This window comes from Phaseolus vulgaris, chromosome 11 (genome assembly GCF_051622355.1).
Source record: "Phaseolus vulgaris cultivar YP4 chromosome 11, ASM5162235v1, whole genome shotgun sequence".
Taxonomy (NCBI): domain Eukaryota; kingdom Viridiplantae; phylum Streptophyta; class Magnoliopsida; order Fabales; family Fabaceae; genus Phaseolus; species Phaseolus vulgaris.
In genome coordinates, this window is record NC_143508.1 from 27,134,710 (window position 1) to 27,159,276 (window position 24,567).

The 24,567-nt window shown below is 36.9% G+C and overlaps 1 protein-coding gene across 1 annotated transcript; it reads right to left on the minus strand.

Annotated features, from left to right (window-relative positions):
* Window positions 1-12,329: 12,329 nt before the first annotated feature.
* LOC137838070 (uncharacterized) lies at window positions 12,330-12,815 on the minus strand. Its single transcript, XM_068647295.1, has one exon. The coding sequence runs from the start codon at window positions 12,813-12,815 to the stop codon at window positions 12,330-12,332; it is 486 nt and encodes a 161-aa protein (XP_068503396.1).
* Window positions 12,816-24,567: the final 11,752 nt, after the last annotated feature.

Consider the following 24,567-nt stretch of genomic DNA (forward strand, 5'->3'; position numbering starts at 1 on the left):
AGAAAGGAAGGTGAACCTGGATCTGATAGACGAAGCTAGAGAAGAGGCGAGAATTAAAGCCGAGGCTGTGAAGAGAATAGTAGAGCGTCAGTACAGCTCTAAGGTGAAGCTGCGACAATTTCAGATTGGTGATCTGGTCATGAGGAAGGCTCATCCTTACGAGTTGGAAAATAAGTTGTCTCCCAAGTGGACTGGACCGTTCAGAGTAATTAAAGCCAAAGGGAATGGTTCATATAAGTTAGAGACTTTAGAAGGAGGCCCCATCCCACGTAGTTGGAATGCGATGAATTTAAAGTTTTATTTCAGTTGAAATTTTGTAAAGGGGACACTTTTTTTCCCTCCCGGGGGTTTTTTAATGAGGTCACCCAAATAAAGAAAAGAAAAGTTTAAGATATTCTTGCTTTAGTTTCCCCCTTTCATGTAAGATCAAAGATCAAAGATCAAAGGAACAAAGACAAAGATGAGGCGTCGCCAAGATGAGGCGTCGCCAAGATAAGGCGTCGCCAAGATAACGTGTCGCCAGAAGCAGGCATCGCCAGATAAAGAGGTGGAGGTCAGACGCAAAGCAAGATAACAGGTATGTGGAGTGTAAGTTAAAACCCGGACGCCTAGTCCTTGAGCAGGGGTTAAGGGATTCCTTCAGGACGCCCCCTCCTTAAGTATGAATAGCTAGCCCCGGTACCAGATGTCAGTGTAAGTTAAAACCCGGATGCCTAGTCCTTGAGCAGGGGTTAAGGGATTCCTTTAGGACGCCCCCTCCTCAAGTATGAATAGCTAGCCCCGGTACCAGATGTCAGTGTAAGTTAAAATCCGGGTATCTAGTCCCTGAGCAGGGGTTAAGGGATTCCTTCAGGATGCCCCCTCCTCATGTATGAATAGCTAGCCTCGGTGTTTGGTGCTTTAGACACCCTGAGGAACGATACGGCGCTACTGTAGTAGGCCTCTCTTTAGGCGTGGGCACCAAACGTAAAGAGATAAGGGCTAAAACTGCCCTGGTGTTTTAGACACTCCATTGATGATGCAGTGTTGTTGTATAGGCCTCTCCATAGGCGTAGGCACCAGGGCACGACTTTTGTCCAAAGTGCATAGATACGCTGAGGACACCCAGAGCAGGTCTCCCCCCGAGCGTGGACACCCAGTACAGGTAAAGATAAGTCCTCCTCCCCCTTGAGCGATGTCGGGGCCAGAAAAGAGGTGAGAGTGAGACCTTTGGTAGTAAGCGCCTAAAGTACGTGAAATTAAATCCTCCTTTGCCTTTTTGGGCGATGGCAGGGCAAGCGACGCCTTCATGAGGAAGACTCCTCGCAGATACGAAGGCCAAATCCAGTTTCTGGGCAAAGAAACCAAGAGAAGGGTAGGCGATTCGACTTAGAAAGAAAAAACAAGAGAAGAAGTCACGTGCTACCTAGAGAGTTAAAGGTGAAGCGATGAAGGGATGTATCGAGGGAAACACATTCGATATAGTAAAAAAGACAGAAATAGATAAAGGGCGCAAGAGAAGTTAAAGCAAACAAGGATGTAAAGACAAAGGTTGAATAAGTATTTAAACAAGAGCCAATTGTCAGAGTTATAGGTAAATTCAAATGTATATACCAAATTATAGTGAAGGGGTTCAAGATATGCATAAGTTCACTCCACAAGGTTGAAGAGGATAACCTTCCCATCAACAATATGGCTGAAAGGGCTGTAGTTGGAGATGTCAATCCCCAGGTTTTCAAAAATGGCTTGAGCTAGGGCCTCCTTGAAACCCACTGCAAAGGTATCGGCCATATCGTCGATAAGTTTCCCCCTGACCTGCTCTAGTTTTTTGACGGTGGAGTCCTGAATCTCCCTCTCTGCAATAAGCCCTTTCTTGGCCCTCTCCAGCTCCTCGATCGCGGAATCCCCGGAGGCTAGCTGCTTTTCAAGAACCTCCTTCTCCACCTAGAGCCTGTTCAATTCAGTCTGGAACTGACCATGCTCAGTTTGAAGAAGGTTGAGCTTTTCCATCTTTTCAGCTAACTCCCCCTCGGTCTTCTTCAGCGATTGCTCCCGGGCAGCGCATTGATCGGCAAGTCGTTTCTGTTGTGCCTCGGAAGCTCGCATCGCCGCTTCAAGAGCAACGATTTTGGACTGAAGAGACGCCACCTGTGCAAGGAGCTCAGTGAGCCGTTTGCAGGCTTCTGCATTGGCCTCTCGGGCACTTCTCAAAGAGGCTTTATAGACCTCCTCTTGGCACGCCCAGCTGCGGCACAGACTCTCTTTTTCTTCCTTCAGGGTAGCCACCTCCTATCGGAGAGTTTGGAGGGTGCGTGCCTCGTCAGTCTTGGACTTTGCTTGGGCGCGCCACTCAAGTGCAACGGCCAAGAAGGCCCCCAGATAGTAAGGCATGCCTTCTGACCGTGGCACTCCGGAAGACTCCCCTGGCGACCGCCTCTCATTGAAACCCCTCATCAGCTGCATGATGGGAGGGGGAATCGCTATAAGCTCTAGGGCAGATGCTGGGGCGGCTGAGGTCGGAGTTGGTGTTGGATTTGGTGTTGGAGCTGGTGTTGGAGTTGGTGTTGGTGTTGGTATTGGTAAAGGAACAGACTCCACCACCCCCTCTTCTTGGACTGTTAGTGGTGAGGGAGATGGCGAGGGGGACGTGGCACTAGGAGGGTTGTTCATCAAAGACCCCCATGCAGAGGCGAAGGGGAGCGCGAGTAAACAACACGATTTGCCCTCCTCCTCTTATAGGCAGGTCCCACATCCGATTCTTCATCCTCGGAGGAGATGGTCAGCGCCCTCTTGCCTTTGTCAAGAGGGGCTGTAGGAGGAGTGTCGGCTATCGCCAGGGGGACTACAGCAATGGGAGGGGGTGATTTGGGTGTTTGGAGTGAGAGAGGAGAGTTTGGTGTTTGTAGGGAACGGGGAGAGCTGGGCGTTTCGGCAGTTTGGGGTAGTGGAGATGGTGGCAACAGATTGGGCTCGATGGGGGAGGTGCTGGAGGCGCCACCCTTTGCAGACTTCGCGTCAAGACGAGCCTTCAAGGACCTAGCCAGTTCAACTTGCGTTGTGGGGTCCATCACTGATGCTGCACCAAACAAACCAGGTAACAGAGGTTAGGACTGATATCAATGAAGAACGAAGCTCCAAATGCATATGGCAATACGCAGAAATTCGAAGTACAGGACGTCAACTCTACCACTCAGGCAAATCCTCAGATCAACAGCAAGTATAGAAATTAAAGCAGACAAGCATTGCATGCATGAATCAAAGAAAGCACGATTAAAAAATAAACAAAGATAAGGCAAGCAAAGGGCGATTTTCCCTACCAAAGTATGAAGAAAGGGTGTGTGCATTGAACTCACAAGCTATGAGTTTCGGCGAGCTGAAGGCAATCTTCAGGCCAGCCAAGGCCTCGCACACCCCCCTGTCAGAGGAAGATAGCTCGTCTAAAGATTTGGGTTTGACCAGTTTGGGCTTTTCCGTCCAATACAGGGGGAACCCATTAAGAGCCGTGGGGTTGCGTTTGTTCGCACACACCCTGAAAAAAAGGCCTTTCCAGCCTTTGAAGGAGTTCTGGAAGAGGGTTAGGAGGATCCTTCCGGCGATTCCAAAGAAACTTACCCAGAGGCTCTTCCCCTACTTCTTCACTTCAAAGAAATGAAGGAAAACGTCCACTGAAGGTGGGACGCCTAGGTGCCCACATAGTATTTGAAAGGCCCTGACGAAGGCCCAGCCGTTGGGGTGTAGCTGGGCGGGGGCTGTGTTGATCTTGGTGAGTAACTCCCTCTCAAAGGATATGAAAGGCAGGCGTACACCAACGCGCTTGAAAACCGCTTGGTACATAAAGAAAAAGGGTTTCCTGCCGTTAAGCTGGTTGTCCACACAGACTGGCTCCCCAGGGGTGCCATGGCGAACAGAGATGTGTGAGTCGTGGGTGCTACAAAAGGCGTTAAAGTTGTATAGATGTGGGTCACCTTGGTGCTTCACCACGTCTTCTATGGTGGTTATGCTAGTGCACTCAGCCAGGAGCTCATCTGAGGCCCAAGAGTACTGAGCCTTATAATCGACCTGTGGGGGAGGATTGGGCGTTGTTTTTGTACGCGCCATAGATTGATAAAGAAGCTGAAGAAGGAAGAAAAAAGCAAAGGCTTAGTGAAGGAGTTTTGAAGAAGCAAATGGGACGAAACCCTAGGAATCCCCTACCCACGCAAGAAGTTCAGAAAAGGGGGACAGAGAAATGGGGAAGAAGAGCACGAATGCAACAGAAATAAACAGGCCCAGGCAGTTATATCAGCACAAGAGTTAAAGGGAAGAGCCGTCAAAAGAGAAAGATCATACCTTTGAGTATTTTGTTTGATCGGAAGTGCGAAGAAGAGAGCAAAGATCGCAGAGGAAGCTTGAGAAGATGAACAATAGAGGGAATGAGAAGAGCAAATGAAACAGTAGTTGGAGCGCGGGATTTCGAAGACTTAAACGTTACGACTGAAGAGCAAGAGGCGATAGATCGGGACCGTGCGATTAAGCCACGTGTCGAGGGATTAAGCGTTAACTTGAAGTGCAAGAAGCCCCAAGCGCTGGCCGTAAGATGGAGCCACGCGTCAAGAGATCAGAGCATAACCCAAAGCGTCACTTTTCCCGCTCAGAGAATGTTACGTCGTCAGATGCTCAGGAAGTGTCACGTCCACTGCTCAAGGGAATGTCACGTCAGCCGCTCAAGGGAATGTCACGTCAGCCACTCAGGAAACGCCACGTCATTAGAGTGCCACGCGGATAATAGGGCGAGGCCTTAGTCTTTTTGCTGAAAACAAGTATCAACTCAAGACTGGGGGGCTTGTGTACCATCCCGTCCCAGGGCGTTGACCAAAGTCAAATTCAAAGTCAAAGTCAAAGTCAACGTATGGTGGGGCCCCTCGAGGAACCCAAGGAAGAAAGTCAATGAATTGACCGCATGAGGCGTCGCCAAGGTAGGCGCCGCCAGGTGTGGGTGTCACCAAGATAAGGCGTCGCCAGGTTAGGCGTCGCCAAGATAAGGCGTCGCCAGATAAGGGGTCGCCAGGTTAAGGCATGGCCCAAAGCAATAACAAAGAGAAGAGAAAGGTGGCTTCAAGGCCATAGTTTTAGTACCAGTAGGGAGTAACCTGGCTCGTGAAGTACCCACGCCACCTCAGGGAGACCCCCGGGATAGATACGACCCATGAGAGGGTCATGCCCATGGGTGAACTAGGTGCATGGTGCGAGAGGAAGGTAGATACACTCCCAGGGCGAGTAACTAGGGGTTGAGGGGCATGAGTTGGCACCCAGAAAGTCACCCCACGCGCCAGATGCACTTCAAGGATAGAGGACTCACACAATGGAATAAACCTAAGTTGGGTTACGGCACTGCGAGGCCCTCTGCGTAGAATAACGATCAAGTCAAAAGAACACGTGGCAATAAGCACGTGTTCATCAATGTTTTAGTGAAAGTTTGATAAGGTACGCGTTTTACGTATCAAATGTTTCAAGGCACATTTTTATACGCTTTCAATGCGCTTTAACGCGCTTTAAATGTAGAAGGTGTATAAAAAGGGGCCTTGAGACATTTGAAAGGGGGTCGAGTTTTAACCTAATTCTCGTAGTTCTACACACACATAAACCCTAGTTGTTTCGCGGCGCACCCACTGTACGCACAAACAATTAGGGCAACACAGTATTAGTTACTCAGTATTTTCGACCACCTCTAGAGCATCTAGTCACGGTGTTCGATACGGAGGTGTGTCACCTTTGATGTTTCTCGCTAGCTGACTTGATCGTCGGAGTGCAAACGGCCGCGAGGGCGCCCCTTTGTTCACTTCCTTTCAGGTACTCCTAGACGGAGCAGAACGAAGGTGCCCTAGCTCGTGAGGACAAGCCACACATAAAGACAACCCAAGTCAACCGGCGGGAACAATTATTCAACCTGAAGTCAACCGGCAACCCAATCAACCGACAAGAACATTTTTAATCAAATCTTCTAACAACCCTCATACTTGAATTTATAGTTTTATCTTAATTGAATGAATTGAAACACGGATAAAATTTTAATTTTTTAGTAATAGGAATAAGGTTTTGTACAATTAATGAAATTTTAATTTTTGTTTTTTTTTTTCTTATGCAGGTTGGATTGCAGGCCCGCGGGTTACCTCTTATGCAGGGCAGGCCAGTGAAATGAGCTCGCACTCCTTACGCGGGGTGGGTGAACTCGACCCATGTTTTGCGGGCTAAACATGGAGCGGACCTATACAAGGCGTGCCAGCTCGCATTGCCACTACTAATTATTTAATCTCACAAGTGCCACTAGCAAGAGCACCATACTCGGCCTCAGAAGAACTTCACGAAACTATGAGTTGCTTATTAAATTTCCATGATACAAGAGAAGAACCAAGGCATATAGAGAATCCATATATAAATTTATTAGTATCAATACAACCAGCCCAATCGAAATACTAAAAGCTTTGAGCTAAAGTTTAGTAGTAGAAGATAAGAACATTCCCAGTCCAGGAGCAACTCTAAAATAGTTGCTTTAGACTGGTAGAATAGACCCTATTTTTTTCCCAATGTTTAGGCAACATATTTTATCATAAATTTACGCAAAAAATTTCTATGTATTACATTTACATTTTAGGCCACAATTATTTAATTGTGACACTAACAAAGTCATGTTTTAAGAGAAATACCAAAGTCATGAAGCAAATATGTGAGTCGTTGAATTTCACAAGTGCCACTAGCCAGAGCACCATACTCATTCTCAGAGAAGAACTTCACGAAACTATGAATTACATCTTAAATTTCCATAATATAAGAGAAGAACCAAGGCATACATAGAACCCGTATATAGATTTCTTAATATCAATAACCAACTAAATCAGAATCACTACAATGTTTGAGCTAAAGTTTACTAGTAGAAGGAAAGAAAATTCCCACTCTAGGAGTAACTTTATAATTGTTGCTTTAGATTTGTAGATTTGTAGAATTGACCACACTTTTTTTTGCCAACATTTAGGCAACACCTTTTATCATAATTTTAGGCAACATTTTAGGCCACACTTTTTTAATGTGATTTATTATTTGTTTAAAGGTCATTCTCACAAAACTGTGGCTTAAAGATTCATGACCCGATTCATAAGGATTCATAAGCCAAATTTTGTAAAAGTGTTGCTTTAGATTTGTAGAATTGGATTCAGAAATTAAAATGACTAAAACAACAATGAATTAATCGAACAATTAAAAGAGACTTAAAGCAAAATACACAAAAGTTTCACGATTTACTCAAAAGAGGTTACTAAATTCAAGATATGGGTGGTTCAAGAAGAATAGGTAAAATTGAACCAAACAAATAATTAAAAACACAATGTAATCGATGAAACAAATTCAAGACATGAAGTAAATATAATGAACAACAAGGAATTCAACAACTAACAACACAAACACAATAAAAATTTAAGAACACTTAGCTTTGAATTGTAAGCTAGCTCTTATACCAAATGATAGCTTGAAACCTCCATGGATTGACTTGGTTCTTCAAATATAGAATGGATTGGCGAAAGCAATAAAGAATAGAGGTCAAGGAGGAGCTGCAAAGAACTCTCGGAGCCTTGGAGTGTCGTGAGGTGTATGGAGGGTGATAGGTTAGGCCTAATCATTTGGAGAAAATGAGAGATATCAAACAAGGTTACCCTAGAGAGAGATGACAAGGAGAGTTTGATTAGAAATTTTAGCAGCATAACTCAATTATATTTGATCTGAATTTTAATGAGCCAAACACCTTCATTTATAGGTTAAGGGTCAGACCAAATTACTAGCAAAACGGTGGGAGATTTGAATATAAAACTAGGCGCCAAAGCTAGTCACATTAAAAGTGTGACGACAATGTGAACTATGTGTTTACCTAGGCGTGCAAGGTCTCATGTGACCAACCTAAGGTTTAAGATAGGCCAAAATTGAGCTCAATTAAACCCCAGTTAGAATTAAAAACCCTAATCCTAGTCTAATTGAAGGCAAATACAAGCCTAAAATCTACACCACTTGACCTAATTTTGTAGGTCCAATTTATTTTACAAGAAATGAAATACTATTCTAATTTTTAATAACTAGATTAAGGTCTAAGAAATGTAAGAATGTCCCTTTGATAGTCCATGTTGAGTTCCATTTTTCTTTAAGTCTTTGGATCTTGCCCTAGTAGAGTTTGTGGCTGGCAGGTTTCATTCCTCTTAAATAGTTGGGTCCTTTGTTTAAAGATACACCACAGTCTAAATTCTTCATGGATATGAAGGATAACATTCATGTGAAGTTGGTTGAATAGAAGGGAAGGCTTCTTTCCATTATGAGGTAGGTTCAAGTTTTCAACTTAGTTAAGTATAATTTTGTATCAATTTTAGATATATTTTTGGCTAATTACCCTTCTCGGTGAGTTGTAAACTTTGTTGAGGATTTTTGTTTGATTTTAGGACATTAACTAAAGAAAGCTCATCACAGTTAAATCAGTTATAGAGTTTATCCCGCTAGATGGAAACATGTTAACCACACTACTATTCTTAAGTTAACATGGGACTTTATTCACTCTAATAATAGTTGGGCAAAGTTTATACGAGTTAGATGTCTTGATAAATATTTTTATGTTATAACCAACTATAAGTCATCTTCGATATGTCTTGGTATTATTATGAGGTTTATGATATAGTAATTCAACATATTGGATGGATCTTCAACAATCGTAAGATAATGGATTGTTGGTATCTAACTCTTAAGGACTTTAATTTCTACAAATTGTATAGAAAAAATTAGAATAAGAAGAAAATTATTTATGATTTTTATTTTGATTATTCCCTTTCCTTTTGCTGTGGTTACATTCTATTGCATATTCAAAGATATTTGAAAAACTAAAAAATAACTTGTAGATATAGTAGTATTCTAAGAGTTACAAATAAAAAAAGGCCTTCAATACACGAGTACTACTAAATACTCTTAAAAGGCCTTCAATAAGTATTCAATCCTCATTGAGCACTTATTACAACACATTATTCAACATCCTTCGGTGTTATTCTTGACTCTTAAAAGCTTCTCTTATTTTCTGAAACTTTTGTCTATGCAAAGCTTTCATGAAAATATTATCAAGTTAATAATTTGACTTGTGAATCTCTAGTTTAATATTTTTAAAGTTGTTCAGTTTCACAAAACAATAACTGCACCTTGCATAAATATCTCTCAAACTCCTCCTTAATTTTGGAGAAGTGGAGTTTATAGATGAAAAAGTTGAGCTTGAAGAACTGGATAAGGGTGAGGAACTTGGTGTGTTGGGTTAATTCCTCATTTTAGGTGCCAAATTCTTATGCAAGATAGTTATTGAAATTTCTACTTGTCTACTCTTTTTGCCAATCTTTCTTGCCAAATCCAACAAGCCTTCTTATCAAATATCACATCTTGACTAATTATCACATTCTTTGTCTTTAAGTTGTAACTTCCTCCTATGAATCGACTTTTGAGGTATTTAGAAAACAAATTCCTTAAATTTTGTTTGGAGTTTAAGATTGATTTAAACATAAAGATGTCTTAGCATCTATGAGAAGATTAGAATGAAACAAACAAAGAACAACAACAATAACTCAATAAATTCTAAAGAACATAGGCGAAATCATGAAGAACAAAATAACATAAGAACAAAAATAATTGAAAATAAAAGTTGGAGTGAAAAAGACTTAGGAGTATGGAAGAAAAAAAGGTCACTAAGAAGATGGATAATTCTTCATTATGTTGATAAACTCCAATGGAAAATAGCCACTTATCTCTCCAAGATAATCTTAATTTTTTACACTTAATCTTTATTATAATTTTCCTCTTTTACCATACATATAATCTCACCATCCCTTCTCAATCACCATAAGCTTCTCACTAACTCTATGCAGAATTACCAAATGTACTTTATATAATTCTCAATTATCCTTACTCCTTGTTTAATCTTCTAGTTTCCTCGATTGAAACTGATAAATTGTAACCATTTACTTATTAAGTTAAACAAATTTTTCACCCTCTCTTGAGCAATTAGATAATTTTTTTCATACATAAAATAGAGAAAAAAATATTTCAAAAAATAAAAAATATGAGATTACACCAAAAAAGAATCAAGTGAAAAAAAATTAAAAAAGAAAAAAACAAGGAAAAATATAATTCAATACAAAGTTCATACCAAATAATAACAAATTTGCTTGTATTTTTATTTTTGATTTTTGTTCTTGAAGATGTCTCATCTCATAAGTTATTATTTGATATCCAACCTAACCTGACAACAAGGCTTTCAAATACTAGATTAACAAAATACATACGATGAACGAGTAATAAAATATTTGTTTAAGTGTTTAACCTTGAAAGAAAGAGAGAGAAAATAGGAAACAATATTCCAAGTATAATAAAACAAATAAATAGAAGAAAAAAGGGTAAAAAAAGAATTTTTTTTCTAGAAATAAATACATTTTAGTAAAAGTCTTATCTTATATGATAAACTTGCAAGATCAAAAGTTAATTAAATAATTAGAAGTTCTAATACTATGTCTCTCTTTGTTTTACTTTTGCCATAGATTTTGAAAATTCTTAGGTGCTTGTAGTGTAACGTTGTTCAATCCAAATTGGGAATTTTCGTCTCAATAAGAAATCTTTAATATATATGACGATGAATTTTGCATTAACCCAAGCATGCACGAGAATTCTCCAATCCAATGCTCCATTCATTTCTCTTTCACGTTTTCTTCCCTGCATGTGTTGGGTTCATCAACACATGTACAATACTTTTTTTTATCAATTGATAATAAGAAAATAACATTAAATTGTTACAAGCAAGACCACACAAAAGTTTGCCATAAATAGAACCAACACATTGTTAACAGTACATTCACCCTATATCATACACTGCTGCATAACTTTTGCAAAAAGTAAATTGCATAACTATTGCAAAAAGTAAAGCTTACATAACTTTTGCAAAAAGTAAAGCCTTGGGTGCTATTTGTGAATGGATATAAGATCAACAATTCTCTTTGTCATTTTCCATCGTTGTTAGTATTCTGATTAATAGAGGTGCCAAAATGGATTGACCCATTTTGGTCCGTTAAAAGTAGGATGGTGAGCTGAATTATTACGGTTGTGTGGGTTAAAAATAATAATTGGTGTTATAGGATGAGTTTGAGGATTGACCTCTTACTTTTCAATTTTTTTTTAATATTTATTTAGATTGATTTATTTTGTTATAATAATTGATATTATTTTTTAACAATAAAAATATAAAAAAATAATTAAATTAAATTAAATTTTAATATTATAATATAAAAAGATTTAATACCTAATAAAATAAAAATAAAGTAAATATAAAAAATACTTTAATAAATTAAATAATATATAAATAAATTCATATAAATAAAGTTTTATATAAAATATTTATACTACGATTATTCTTGCTAGCCTCCCGATTCTTTTCTCCTAAGTGCCTGCATCAAACAATTTTATTTTGGCATTTTTTAGTTTGATATATGCCAATTTCTGTATTAACTACTTTTTTTTTCACAAAAAATTAATAAAATTAAAATTAAAAATGAGATAGTTGAAGAGTGTCCCGATCCATATATATCAGTTAAGAAAAATAAAACCTTTAGTTCTTGAACACCTTAGAACACACAAAAAGCTCACAAAAAACCTGCAGAACAATGCAGTTTCACATCCTAAAAAAACTACTTACTGTATTAACTACCTATGTCTACAAAACCATCTCTGGTTAGTTCAAAGAATAACCTATGATACTTTTTATAGTAAGATTCTTTTCCATTCGACTATATCATCAAAATATTATATCTTTGCCGCGACCTCACCAATAACTTATTTCATTAAACCAATACTCCTTAACCAACCACCTACACTTCTCTTTCATCTTAAGACCATTCTTTAAGTTTCTCCAATTCTGCTATTTAGATTCCAAGCTTTCTTCCACTACTATCACTCTATGTAGCTACCTTCCATTTTCACTCTGCTAAAAACAGTTTCATTAAAAAAATTTGATATATTTGTCTTTTAAACCATCTATGTCTTTTCCCTCTGCATATCCCAACTATTCTAAGTTACTTTTCTCCCAGGGGTCGTGCTATGACCTCAGCCACCTGATCCTGTGACTCCTTGCTCAAGGGCTGCCCCAGTTTGAACATCTTTCCACCGATCTCCTTCTCCACCACACCTCTTGCGGGCTCGGGTCGGTTTTCTCGAGCGATCTCTTCGCGGGTCACTCCGTCTTCCCTTGGTGGCATGGTAGTAACAGAAAACACTCCTCTCTTTGTCTTGAGGCTAATTTCATAGCACCTCTTCGCCTCCTCCTAGTAAGATTTGATGGTGATCACTGCCCCCTCAAGGGAAGGCAGTTTCACCTTCATATGCCTTGTGGAGGGGAGTGCTCCTAACCTGTTTAAAGCTGGTCTCCCCAACAATATGTTATAGGCAGAAGGAGCGTTAACAACGAGGTACCTGATGCTTGCAGTGCATGAAGACGCGCCATCCGTGAACGTTGTCCTCAACTCTATGTGCCCACAAACCTCCACCTCGTCCCCTGCAAAACCATACAAACATTCGGTGTAGGGCCTCAACTGGTCTGTGGACAACTGTAACCGGTTGAAGGTTGTCAAGAACATTACGTCGGCTGAACTTCCTTGGTCCACGAGGACGCGGTGCACCCTTCTCTCGGCTGTAACCAGTGAAATCACCACCGGATCATTATCGTGAGGTACGACATCCCGGAGGTCGGCCTTCGTGAAGGTGAGGTCGACGTCAGGGATCAGGTTTGCCTGTTGTACCTCCACCGCCATTACCCCTCGTGCGTACTTCTTTCGTTGGGAGGCAGTGCACCCTCCTCCTGAGAATCCTCCCGAGATAGTGTTTACCTCCCCGTGGATAGGCACCTCGTGCCCCTAATCTGATCCCACAGCTACTATTGCCTGGTCGTCTTGTGGCTCTTGAAGATAGTCCTTCAAGAAACCGCTCTTCACCAGTTCATCTAGTTTATGCACCAAGGCCTAACAATTACGTATGTAGTGGTCATTTGCCTGGTGAAATTTACACCAAGCGTTCTTGTTGGGCCCCATCCTCCTATCGGTCTTTGTCGGTACCTTCAATCTTGCCGCTATGTTTAGGATAGCGATCAACTCCTTGAGCTCCACTCGAAAATTATGTTTTGGGGGAGGATCCCTTCGTGCGCATGCCCTGGCCTGGGCGCGTTCGTAGGGTTTTTCCGCTCCCCTTTTTCTCTATAGCCGCTTCGTGAACCCTCAAAGGCTGAGGCCGACCGGCTGCTCGAGGTCAGATAGGACCGACGAGACCTTGCTTCTACGTTACTCGATCATCTGTGGCAATGTGCGCTAACGCTCGACGTCGAATCTCCGTGAATGTTTTCGGGTAGAATAGGCAAGCAGCCGCTGGATCGACGGGAAGGGTACCCTCCAGATGAGACAACGTTACCATGCAGCAAATATTGGATACGATGCGTGCCCTCCAAGCAGAAGTGGCGGCATCACGAGCGGACAACACAGAATTGCGCAGAGCCAATGACGAACTGCGTAGGGATCTACAACAGGTAGGGGAGCGCGCAACGGATGAACGTGCACCACCAGAACCCTTTAAGGCACGTCCCATGCCGTTCTCACGAGCGATCATGAATACGACATTACCAACAACGTCTCTGGGCCCGAAAGTCTCCTTCACAGGAGTAGAGGATCCAGAGGCCCATCTCACAGCGTTCCACACCTAGATGATGCTCACTGGAGGATCTGATGCCGTGTACTGCAAGATGCTTATGAGCACACTGTCAGGCGCGACGTTAGAATGGTTCGTTAGCCTTCCCGACGGACACATCACCAACTTCGACCAGTTTTCTACGTTGTTCAGGGAACAGTAACTGATAACAATTAACTGACCTCAGCTTCGCTCGAGGGCGAGGAGGATTTAACTGATAACTATTACGTTTAACCTTAGCGCTTTCACTCGAGAGGGGAGGTGTTCTCTACGAACCTACCTTTCCGCCCACGAGGCTTCTAACGCGAGGAAAACAAATGCTTAACTGACCTCAACTTCGCTCAAGAGCGAGGAGGATTTATCTGGCGAACTATTTCGTTTAGCCTTGGCGTTTTCACTCGAGAGGGGAGGTGTTCTCTACGAACCTACCTTTCCGCCCGCGAGGCTTCTAACGCAAGGAAAACAAGTTCTTAACCGAATTGTACATAAAGCGAGAAAATATTTCAATCGTACTTATCTGGTGACCTCATTAAAAAACCCTTGTAAGGGAAAAAAAGTGTCCTCTAATACCACGTACAATATTCCTGCTTAACTGAAATAAAACTTGTAGTCGGTTGTGTTCCATGTGCAAGGAACCGGACCCTGCTTCAGCGCCTTAAACCTGCATGCTTCGTCCTGAAGATCTTTGTTCTTCTGAGAGAATCGGTCCACACAAGAGAGACCGGGTGTGAAACTAACGGGGCTGCATTCCTTGGTACCTGGTGTTTCTCTCCAGGCTCTTAGCATACTCTACTTCCCCTGTGTGTAAGGCCTTGAAACTGATCCTATTTCTATCGGACCGATAGCCTAGTCAATCTTCACTGGGTACCTCGGTTCTAGACTCTACGGTCTTCTTAACCGAGGTTTGCCCCGTTTGGCTGGGAATGTTGCTTAGGTTGGAGACTTTCTCTCCAATCTCTCTTTCCCCGGAGTTGCCAAACGGATCAGATTTGGTCTTGCGAGTGATTTCTGCTACGGTCCTGTCGGGTTTGGAGCAACTGACCTTGGGCAGGTGATATGATTCCAATAACAAGATATAGATGTTTCATAGACATGTTATGGAGTCAACTTGAGTTGGAATATGAATAGACACTTTTCTAGAGTTGGATTAATGTTCTTTCATTCAAGAACTCACCAAAACTTAAGCCACCAAACCAAAACTCATGTAGAAACCCATTTCTTGTCAAATGAACCGATTGAAATGCACAAGAATGGAAAATCACCGATTAAAACTACCTAGAAAGCAAATAAACTGAAAAAAGCATGAAAGAAAGCTATTGAACCGATTAAAATTGCTAACAATTGAAAAGAACCGAACAAAACAAGAATTGGAACAATTGAACCGAACAAAAGTGCTAGAAAAGCCTAATACATGTTTCTAGAGTTTATGTGGACATGGAAGTGGATGAATTAAGATGAAAAGAAGGGAGAACTTATGTGGTTGAAGTCCTTGGAGAGGAACACTCCACTTGGAGGATGCAAGGCTCCAAGATGAGTGGAGATGCCGCCACTTGAGGCTCCAAGATTGCTCTCAAGATAAGACTAGGTAGGAGAAGACACAAGTCTCTCAAGCACTCACCAATTTGGGAGAATTTCGGTAGTCAAAATATCAATTCTTTATTTAGAAGGACTCAATCCCTCATTTAATAGGAGAAAGGCCGGTCATGAAGTACAAGAAGCTTACACAAGAAGCTATCCAAAAGTCCCTTGCATATCTCCCACTTCTAGCGCCTATAGTGAGGAATGAAGGGTCATCTACTAGAATGTTCTAAAAACTAATATCTAAAGATGCTATACATAAGAGGTATCTTTAGGTTTCCCTCTTAGCACCTTCCTAAAAACTATATATATAAGCATTTTACATTTTATACAAAAGATACTACAAAAAGAGAAAATATTTGACCACTACTTCCTAATTCTTTAAATTTGCTCCATGTAATCCTTTGAGGTAAAAAGGATGATGAGCTAATTTCCTTTTGAGCATCTTCATCTTCGGCTTCTTTCTCTTCTTGAGCTTGACCACAGATACCCCTCGCCGTGTTTTGAGGTTGTTCTCGTAGCATCGCCTGGCCTCCTTCTGATCTGATTTGATGGTAATCACCTTTCCTGTCAGGTCCGGTAGCTTCATCTTCATGTGCCTTGTCGATGGTACCACCCCTAACCTATTCAGCGTTGGTCTACCCAACAACATATTATAAGCAGAGAAGGCGTTGACGACAAGGTACCTGATGCTCTCCGTTCGTGACACGGTGCCATCTGTGAAGGTGGTCCTCAGCCCCGCACCTCTACCTGGTCTCCTGCGACCGTAGAGACAGCCGCCATAGGGCCTTAGCATGTCGGGGGATAGTTGCAGTTTGTTGAAAGTCGTCAAGAACATTACGTCTGCCGAGCTTCCCTGATCTACTAGCACACGGTGCACCTTCCTTCCTGCGGTTACCGCTGAGATTACCACCGGATCATTGTCATGGGGAATAACATCCTCCAGGTCGGCCTTGGAAAAGATCAGGCCAACGTCGAAGGCGTCGTTGGTCCTCTGTGCTTCCACCGACAACACTGTTCACGTGTATCTCCTTCGTTGAGAGGCGGTACAGCCTTCTCATGAGAACCCTCCTGCAATGTTGTGGACCTTACCGTGCACGGGGACTTCATGCCCCGGGCCACCCCCTGTTGTCGTCGGGTCCTCGGTCCCCTGTTTTTCTTGGAAATAATCTCTTAGGAGACCGTTCTTTACCAATTTGTCTAGCTGGTGTCCCAGCGCTAAGCAATTGCATATGAGGTGGCTGAATGCTTGGTGGAACTCACACCAGGCGTTCTTGTTGGGCCCGAGCCTTTTGTCGGTCTTGGGAGGTACTTTCAGCTTCTCAGCTATGTTTGGGATAGCGATCATGTCCTTCAATTCCACCATGAAGTTGTGCCTTGGCGGCACGTTATCTCTCACGCGCCCCCTTGCATTTGGCTTTCTTGGCTGATAGGGTTGCTTCTTCATGAGGGTCTTCATCTCTGTCGTTGCGTCGTGCACCCTTAGGGTTTGAGGACAACTTGTCGCGTGCGGCCGCGTGGGGACCACGCATGTGTGCTTTTCACTAACTTCTTCCTCCGCCGCAATATGGGCCACCGCGCGGCGCTTTATCTCGACGAAGGTCTTGGGGTGGTTCCGGATGAGTGACTCGCTGAAGGGTCCCGACACGATGCCCTTCCTAAACGCGTGCACCATCATCTTTTCTTCTATGAGGTTCAACCTCACCACTTGCGCTCCGAAACGGTGGAGGAACTCCTTCAAAGACTCCACTTGATACTATCTTACATCAAAGAGATCATAGGAGACTGACGGGGGGACTCGATTCGCGATGTCCTGCGCCCTGAACAACTTTGTGAGTAGTGGGAACGACGTCACATGGCCATCAGGGAGGCTGATGAACCAGTCCATCGTTGTTCCTTCCAAAGTGCTCATGAACAACTTGCATTGCACTTCATCGGAGCCCCCAACCAGCATCATCTGTGTATGGAAGGCCATAAGGTGGGCCTCCGGGTCTTCCACCCCAGTGAAGGTCACCTTGGGCCCTACGAGCGTGGCTGGTATCACTGCATCACGATCTCCGGCGAGAACGATGTTGGGAACTCTCTAGGTGGAGTCCCAGGCTCCTGATCTGCACCCTCACGTTCAGTCGCATGGGTTTGCAGGTCTCTGCGCAGTTCCTCGTTTGAATGACGAAGTTCTTCGCTCGTAGCTTACGACGCTACCAAGTCAGCTTGGATGCGCTCTTGGTTTGCTCTTGACGCGGCCATCTCTTCCTGAAGGGCTCGCATCATTCCCATAACCTGTTGCAGGGTGAGGGCCTCACCCCCTTTGGTGCAACAGGCCCTTGCCTCGTACTTCTCATCTCTTGGGTTTTCCTAGTTCTTGCTGGTGGGATAGTGTTTGTATCGTGCCCCACGGTGGGTGCCAAATGTTCCTGCCGGTTGACCCGAAACGCCTTCGTGCGCCTACGTCACTCTCACGCTCAGAGTCCTTGCGTTCGCGTGGTCCTTTCCTGTGATGAACACCTGAAACACAAAGACAAAGGGCACCCTTACGGCCGTTTGCACTCCAACGTTCAAGTTAGTATTAGGGCTAGGAAACATCGAAAAACTGTGTAACAATTATTGTGTGTGTGTTTAGCGACGCAAGAGAGTTCTCCCTTGTCAAGTTCATTACCTTGCTATTTATAGACTGAACTAGGGTTTCCTTTTTACCCAAAATGGGCTTTTTCTGATGGGGTTGGTCCAGCACTATTGTTACCTTACTCTTAGGATAACCTAGCGTGTGGGGTCCCTAACTGGAGTGCGACCTCTGACGGGTGATCACCTGGGTGCCTCCTCGTGCACCTAATCTCTGGGGTCACCCGCCTCTGGGAGTGCCCTAGCTGTTCACGTGTCATGCATGCAGCTCACCCTTGGAACACGACCCTTATGAACCATATCTTTCTACTCTTTGTGTTACGCCTGAACGCGTCATCCACTCTACACGCGTGGGCCTTCGTGATCTAGGCTTCTCCCTTACTGATAACTGGTGCGTGATCTGGGATCCACCTCTCCTAGCCCATCTCTACTGTTTAGATTTCCGATGTCCGATCTCTCCACACTATCTAGTGGCACGTCGGTACATCCTGATGACTGATGTCTGATGTCTGACCATTCATGACTCCTTGGCGCACGTGCTTTGCTAGTACTGGCCCATGATGCTCGTGGGACCCGCTTACGTGGCACCAACATTACCAGTGGTCAGTTAATGCCCAGGGACTGGTCAGTCAGTATTAATAATAATAATATAAATTATATTAATAATAATAATAATAATAGTAATATAAATTATATTCATAATAATAATATATATTATATTAATAATAATAATAATAATAATAATATAAATTATATTAATAATAATAATATAAATTTTATTAATAATAATTATAATATAAATTATATTAATAATAATAATAATAATAATATAAATTATATTAAAAATAATAATAAATTAAATCATACTACTAATAATAATAATATAAATTATATTAAAAATAATAATAATAATAATAATATAAATTATATTAAAAATAATAATAAAATAAATCATACTAATAATAATAATAATGTAAATTATATTAATAATAATGCTAATAATATAAATTATATTAATAATAATAATATAAATTATATTAATAATACTAATAATATAAATTATATTAATAATAATAATATAAATTATATTAATAATAATGATAATATAAATTATATTAATAATAATGATAATATAAATTATATTAATAATAATAATAATATAAATTATATTAATAATAATAATATAAATTATATTAATAATAATAATAATATAAATTATATTAATAATAATAATAATATAAATTATATTAATAATAATACTAATAATATAAATTATATTAATAATAATACTAATAATATAAATTATATTAATAATAATACTAATAATATAAATTATATTAATAATAATAATAATATAAATTATATTAATAATAATAATAATATAAATTATATTAATAATAATAATAATATAAATTATATTAATAATAATAATAATAATATAAATTATATTAATAATAATAATAATATAAATTATATTAATAATAATAATATAAATTATATTAATAATAATAATATTATAAATTATATTAATAATAATAATTTAATTTATATTAATAATATTATAAATTATATTAATAATAATATAAATTATATTAATAATAATATAAATTATATTAATAATAATAATATAAATTATATTAATAATAATAATATAAATTATATTAATAATAATAATATAAATTATATTAATAATAATAATATAAATTATATTAATAATAATAATATAAATTATATTAATAATAATAATAATATAAATTATATTAATAATAATAATTTAAATTATATTAATAATATTATAAATTATATTAATAATAATATAAATTATATTAATAATAATAATATAAATTATATTAATAATAATAATATAAATTATATGAATAATAATAATTAAATTATATTAATAATATTATAAATTATATTAATAATAATAATATAAATTATATTAATAATAATAATATAAATTATATTAATAGTAATAATATAAATTATATTAATAATAATAATATAAATTATATTATTAATAATAATATAAATTATATTAGTAATAATAATATAAATTATATTAATAATAATAATATAAATTATATTAGTAATAATAGTATAAATTATATTAATAATAATAATAATAATATAAATTATATTAATAATAGCAATAATAAAAATTTCATTAATAATAATAATAATAATATAAATTATATTAATAATAATAATATAAATTATATTAATAATAATAATTAAATTATATTAATAATATTATAAATTATATTAATAATAATAATATAAATTATATTAATAATAATAATATAAATTATATTAATAGTAATAATATAAATTATATTAATAATAATAATATAAATTATATTATTAATAATAATATAAATTATATTAGTAATAATAATATAAATTATATTAATAATAATAATATAAATTATATTAGTAATAATAGTATAAATTATATTAATAATAATAATAATAATATAAATTATATTAATAATAGCAATAATAAAAATTTCATTAATAATAATAATAATAATATAAATTATATTAATAATAATAATATAAATTATATTAATAATAATAATATAAATTATATTAATAATAATTATAATATAAATTATATTAATAATAATAATACAAATTATATTCATATTATTTATATTAGAGGGAACAAGTGCCTCTTTATCTATATTTTTCATTTTTATTATTTATATATTCATGTAATTTTAATAAATATTAAATTATATGAGAAGACATGTAAATGATCTAAGTGTACCATTGATAATATTTTTATTAAGATTTTGCATTAATTTTTTATGTTTTCATTTTATTGTTTTTGAATATTAAATTTTGATTTGACTTGAATGCAATGTTGAACTTTGTAAGGTTATCAAGATTAAGATTAAGGCTTAAAAATATAGTAGCAACAAACAATGTCAAAACATAATGCAGATGGTAAAGTTCTTCAAGATCTTTCCATTTCAAGTTTAGAGTAACTTTCATGTTCATCAATCGCCTTATGCAAGGGTGGTATATTGGAAGTTGTAGAATCTATCACCATATCAATTGAATCCGCGTCTTCCATGGCAAAGAAGTTGAAAAAATAAAATAATAAACTAAATACAAATTACCAAACTTTCAACTTATGTAATATATAATAGATCAAAGCAACAGTGGGCATAAAAGCTTTGCTTGGGCTTAGGATTCACTAAATTTAGCATCTTATTTAAAAAGTATTATTCACCAAATTATCCATTATTAATTTTTTAACAATATCTTTGGTGGCTTGATTTATCACTAAGATTAAGGAAGTGAATGTAACCGCTGAAAACTACTCATCTGTAACCGCTCAGTAATTATTGCTGCTCACGTTTGACCACTACTCATAATATTTATTTCTCTCTCAGAAAACAGACACTCCCTCTTATTATGCAATTAATTTTCAAAATAAATTATCTGTTTTAATTCAAAATGGTTGCTCAATTTATTTCAAATATTTTTTAAATTTATTTCTGTCTCATAAAATAGACACTACCTCTCATTATGCAATTATTTTTCAAAATAAATTATCTCTTTCAATTCAAAACGGTTGCTCCATTTATTTCAAATATTTAAAAAAAAAATGACGCAATGCACAAAATAATGAAATAAAATCAAATATTAATCTAAGGATAAAATAGGAAAAAATTGAGAGCAGTTAAAGTGGGGAATCCCTTTATATATATATATATGTGTGTGTGTTTGTATGTATGAGAGATATGTTATTGAGTTTCAAGATATATGAGGAAGGAGAGAGATAAAATAAGAGAAAAAAAATTCAAAAATTGTTCTACATTCAAAACTAATTCTGATAATTGTTTTAAATAGGATAATCAATCTCTCCACTCTGTTAGTTAAGTGACCACAAATAAAATAAAATTAACTACCAATCTCTCCACTTTCCTTGCAAGTTAAGTGAGAACAAATAAAATAAAATTTTAAAATTAAAAAACTACTTATTTAATAAAGAAGAATATCAGTTTAAAACAGAAAAATAACTTACTAAATTCTCAACTATCCTACCAGTTAAATGACAATAAATAAATAAAAAATTAAAATTAAAAAATTGTTTTATTAACTTCTAAAATTATAAAATGTCCAAATAACCAAAAAAAATTAATAAAATAAAATATGAAGTAAGGATAAAATAGGAAAAAAATTAGAACATTTAAAGTGGAGAATCCCCTTTATATATAGGTATAGATTATATTCATATTAATAATATTATTTTTAATTAAAAAAATTTATATAATTATTTTTAATATTTACTTAAATATAATTGTGGTTTATGTTTGATTGTCTTGTGTTGCACAAAGGCAAATAAGGTAAAATTTTCTTACTTGATGTCAAATCCTTTTAGTGACCAAAGAAGCATTCACCACTAGACCAGCCAAGTTCTTCGGACATATTATGATTTTTTTATACTTATTATTATTAATATAATTTATACTTATTATTATTAACAATAATTATATTAATAATAATAATATAAATTATATTAACAATAATAATATAAATTATATTAATAATAAGAATAATAATATAAATTATATTAATAATAATAATAATATAAATTATACTTATTATTATTAATAATAATTATAAAATAATAATAATAATAATTGTAACACTCCACTTTTATCAGTTTCAATACAAACTTTGAGTTTTTTCAAAACATTCCTAATACATGATTAGGATTTATAAAAATAAAAATATTTACATATCCATAGCTCAAAATAAAACTTTGAAACTTCTAAGGCTCTCCTGCACCTGTATTGTCATCTGCTCGTGTACATAGTACAATCATCGCAGTTCAAACACAAGACAAAAAGCAAGAGTAAGCTAATGCAAAGAAAATTCATAACATAATTCATGGAAATAGAACCAATTTAGACTAATAATTTATAAACATTTCTTTAAATGATTTCATGTAAAATTTCAATACAAATTCCATCATTCATATAGACCACACATGGATCTATTTTCAATCATAATCATTGGATTTCATTTCAATCCCACTTCGTCTTCCGGAAGACTCATTAAGTATGCCCCTACCAGAGACTAACTCATGACCCAAAGATTACCAACGAATCCAATAGAAAGGATCAGGGTAAGTTCAAACATCCAATACTGAGTGTCTACAGTGGGACCCGGTGTGTATGAACTCCCTCTCAGCTTCTCACCACCTGATATCTTAGTCTTCATGACTTAGATCATCAGTGAAGCCAGAGGATCTCCGTTAAACATAGGCTTTTCATACTTAATGTACCATCAAATAACAACTCATACATTATCCCAAATGTATGACATCAATTTCATACAATTTTCATCAAACAATATCATTCAAAAAGTGATCCACAATATTCAAAAGTCTATATAAAAAATAACACTTTAATACTAAATCATCAAAACCTAATATTTCCACAAATTTAAATAATATATAAACAAACAACCCAATATATATAAACACACAACATCCCTGCAAGAGAAATTGAATATTGGGACCACGTCCCTTCCACATCCAGATCTTCTAGCCTAGGGTTCTATTAAAAAATAAATTTAGCTTCCCTTACCTTAATTGCTTGCTTTCCAAACAACTTCTAGAATTTTATTCCCCACAGTCTGGATAAGCTTCAAGATTTACGGGCCTAATGCAAGTTATCCAAACATAACAAGAATTTAGTATATAGTACAATAAGTTGAGAGGATTAATCTTCTCAACTGACCCACCAAGATTGATGACTAAATCCTAAGAAAAAACAGAGAACAAAGGATATTTAGAGCAAAAATGAACTTACTCTATTTGAAAATCTGATCGAGTAGAAATGTTCCTTAACTCACCAGCTACGACGTGGTCCGATCAGATTCAAAAAGAGATGAATAATGACAGAGTAAATTAAGAGAGAAGAGACTATGAAGAGAGAAAGAAAGAAAAGTTTTGTGCGTGACCGGGGGCTTTGGCTTGTGCTTCATCACTTTTTTTTATACTGTTACAATAATAATATAATTTATACTTATTATTATTAACAATAATTATATTAATAATAATAATGTAAATTATATTAATAATAATATAAACTATACTTATTATTATTAACAATAATTATATTAATAATAATAATAATAATATAAATTATATTAATAATAATAAAAATATAAATTATATTAATAATAATAAAAATATAAATTATATTAATAATAATAAAAATATAAATTATATTAATAATAATAAAAATATAAATTATATTAATAATAATAATATAAATTATATTAATAAAAATAATAATATAAATTATATTATTAGTAATAATAATATAAATTATATTATTAGTAATAATAATATAAATTATATTAATAATAATAATATAAATTATATTATTAGTAATTGTTCCGTCCGGTTGACTTGGGACGTCTTTGTGCGCGACTTCACCCGTCTGCTAGGGACTCCTTCCCACTAGTTACCTGTGGATTCCTGCAAAGAAGGACAAAAGTGCGCCCTAGCGGCCGTTTGCACTTCGACGCTCAAGTCAGCCAGCAAGAAACACCAAAAACTCTGCACCTCCGTATCGGAGCACCGTGTATGGCACTCTGAAGGTG

Bases quoted from the DNA above. Each gene is read 5' to 3' on its own strand.
- LOC137838070 (XM_068647295.1), bottom strand. From the start codon at position 12,815: ATGGCGGTGGAGGTACAACAGGCAAACCTGATCCCTGACGTCGACCTC.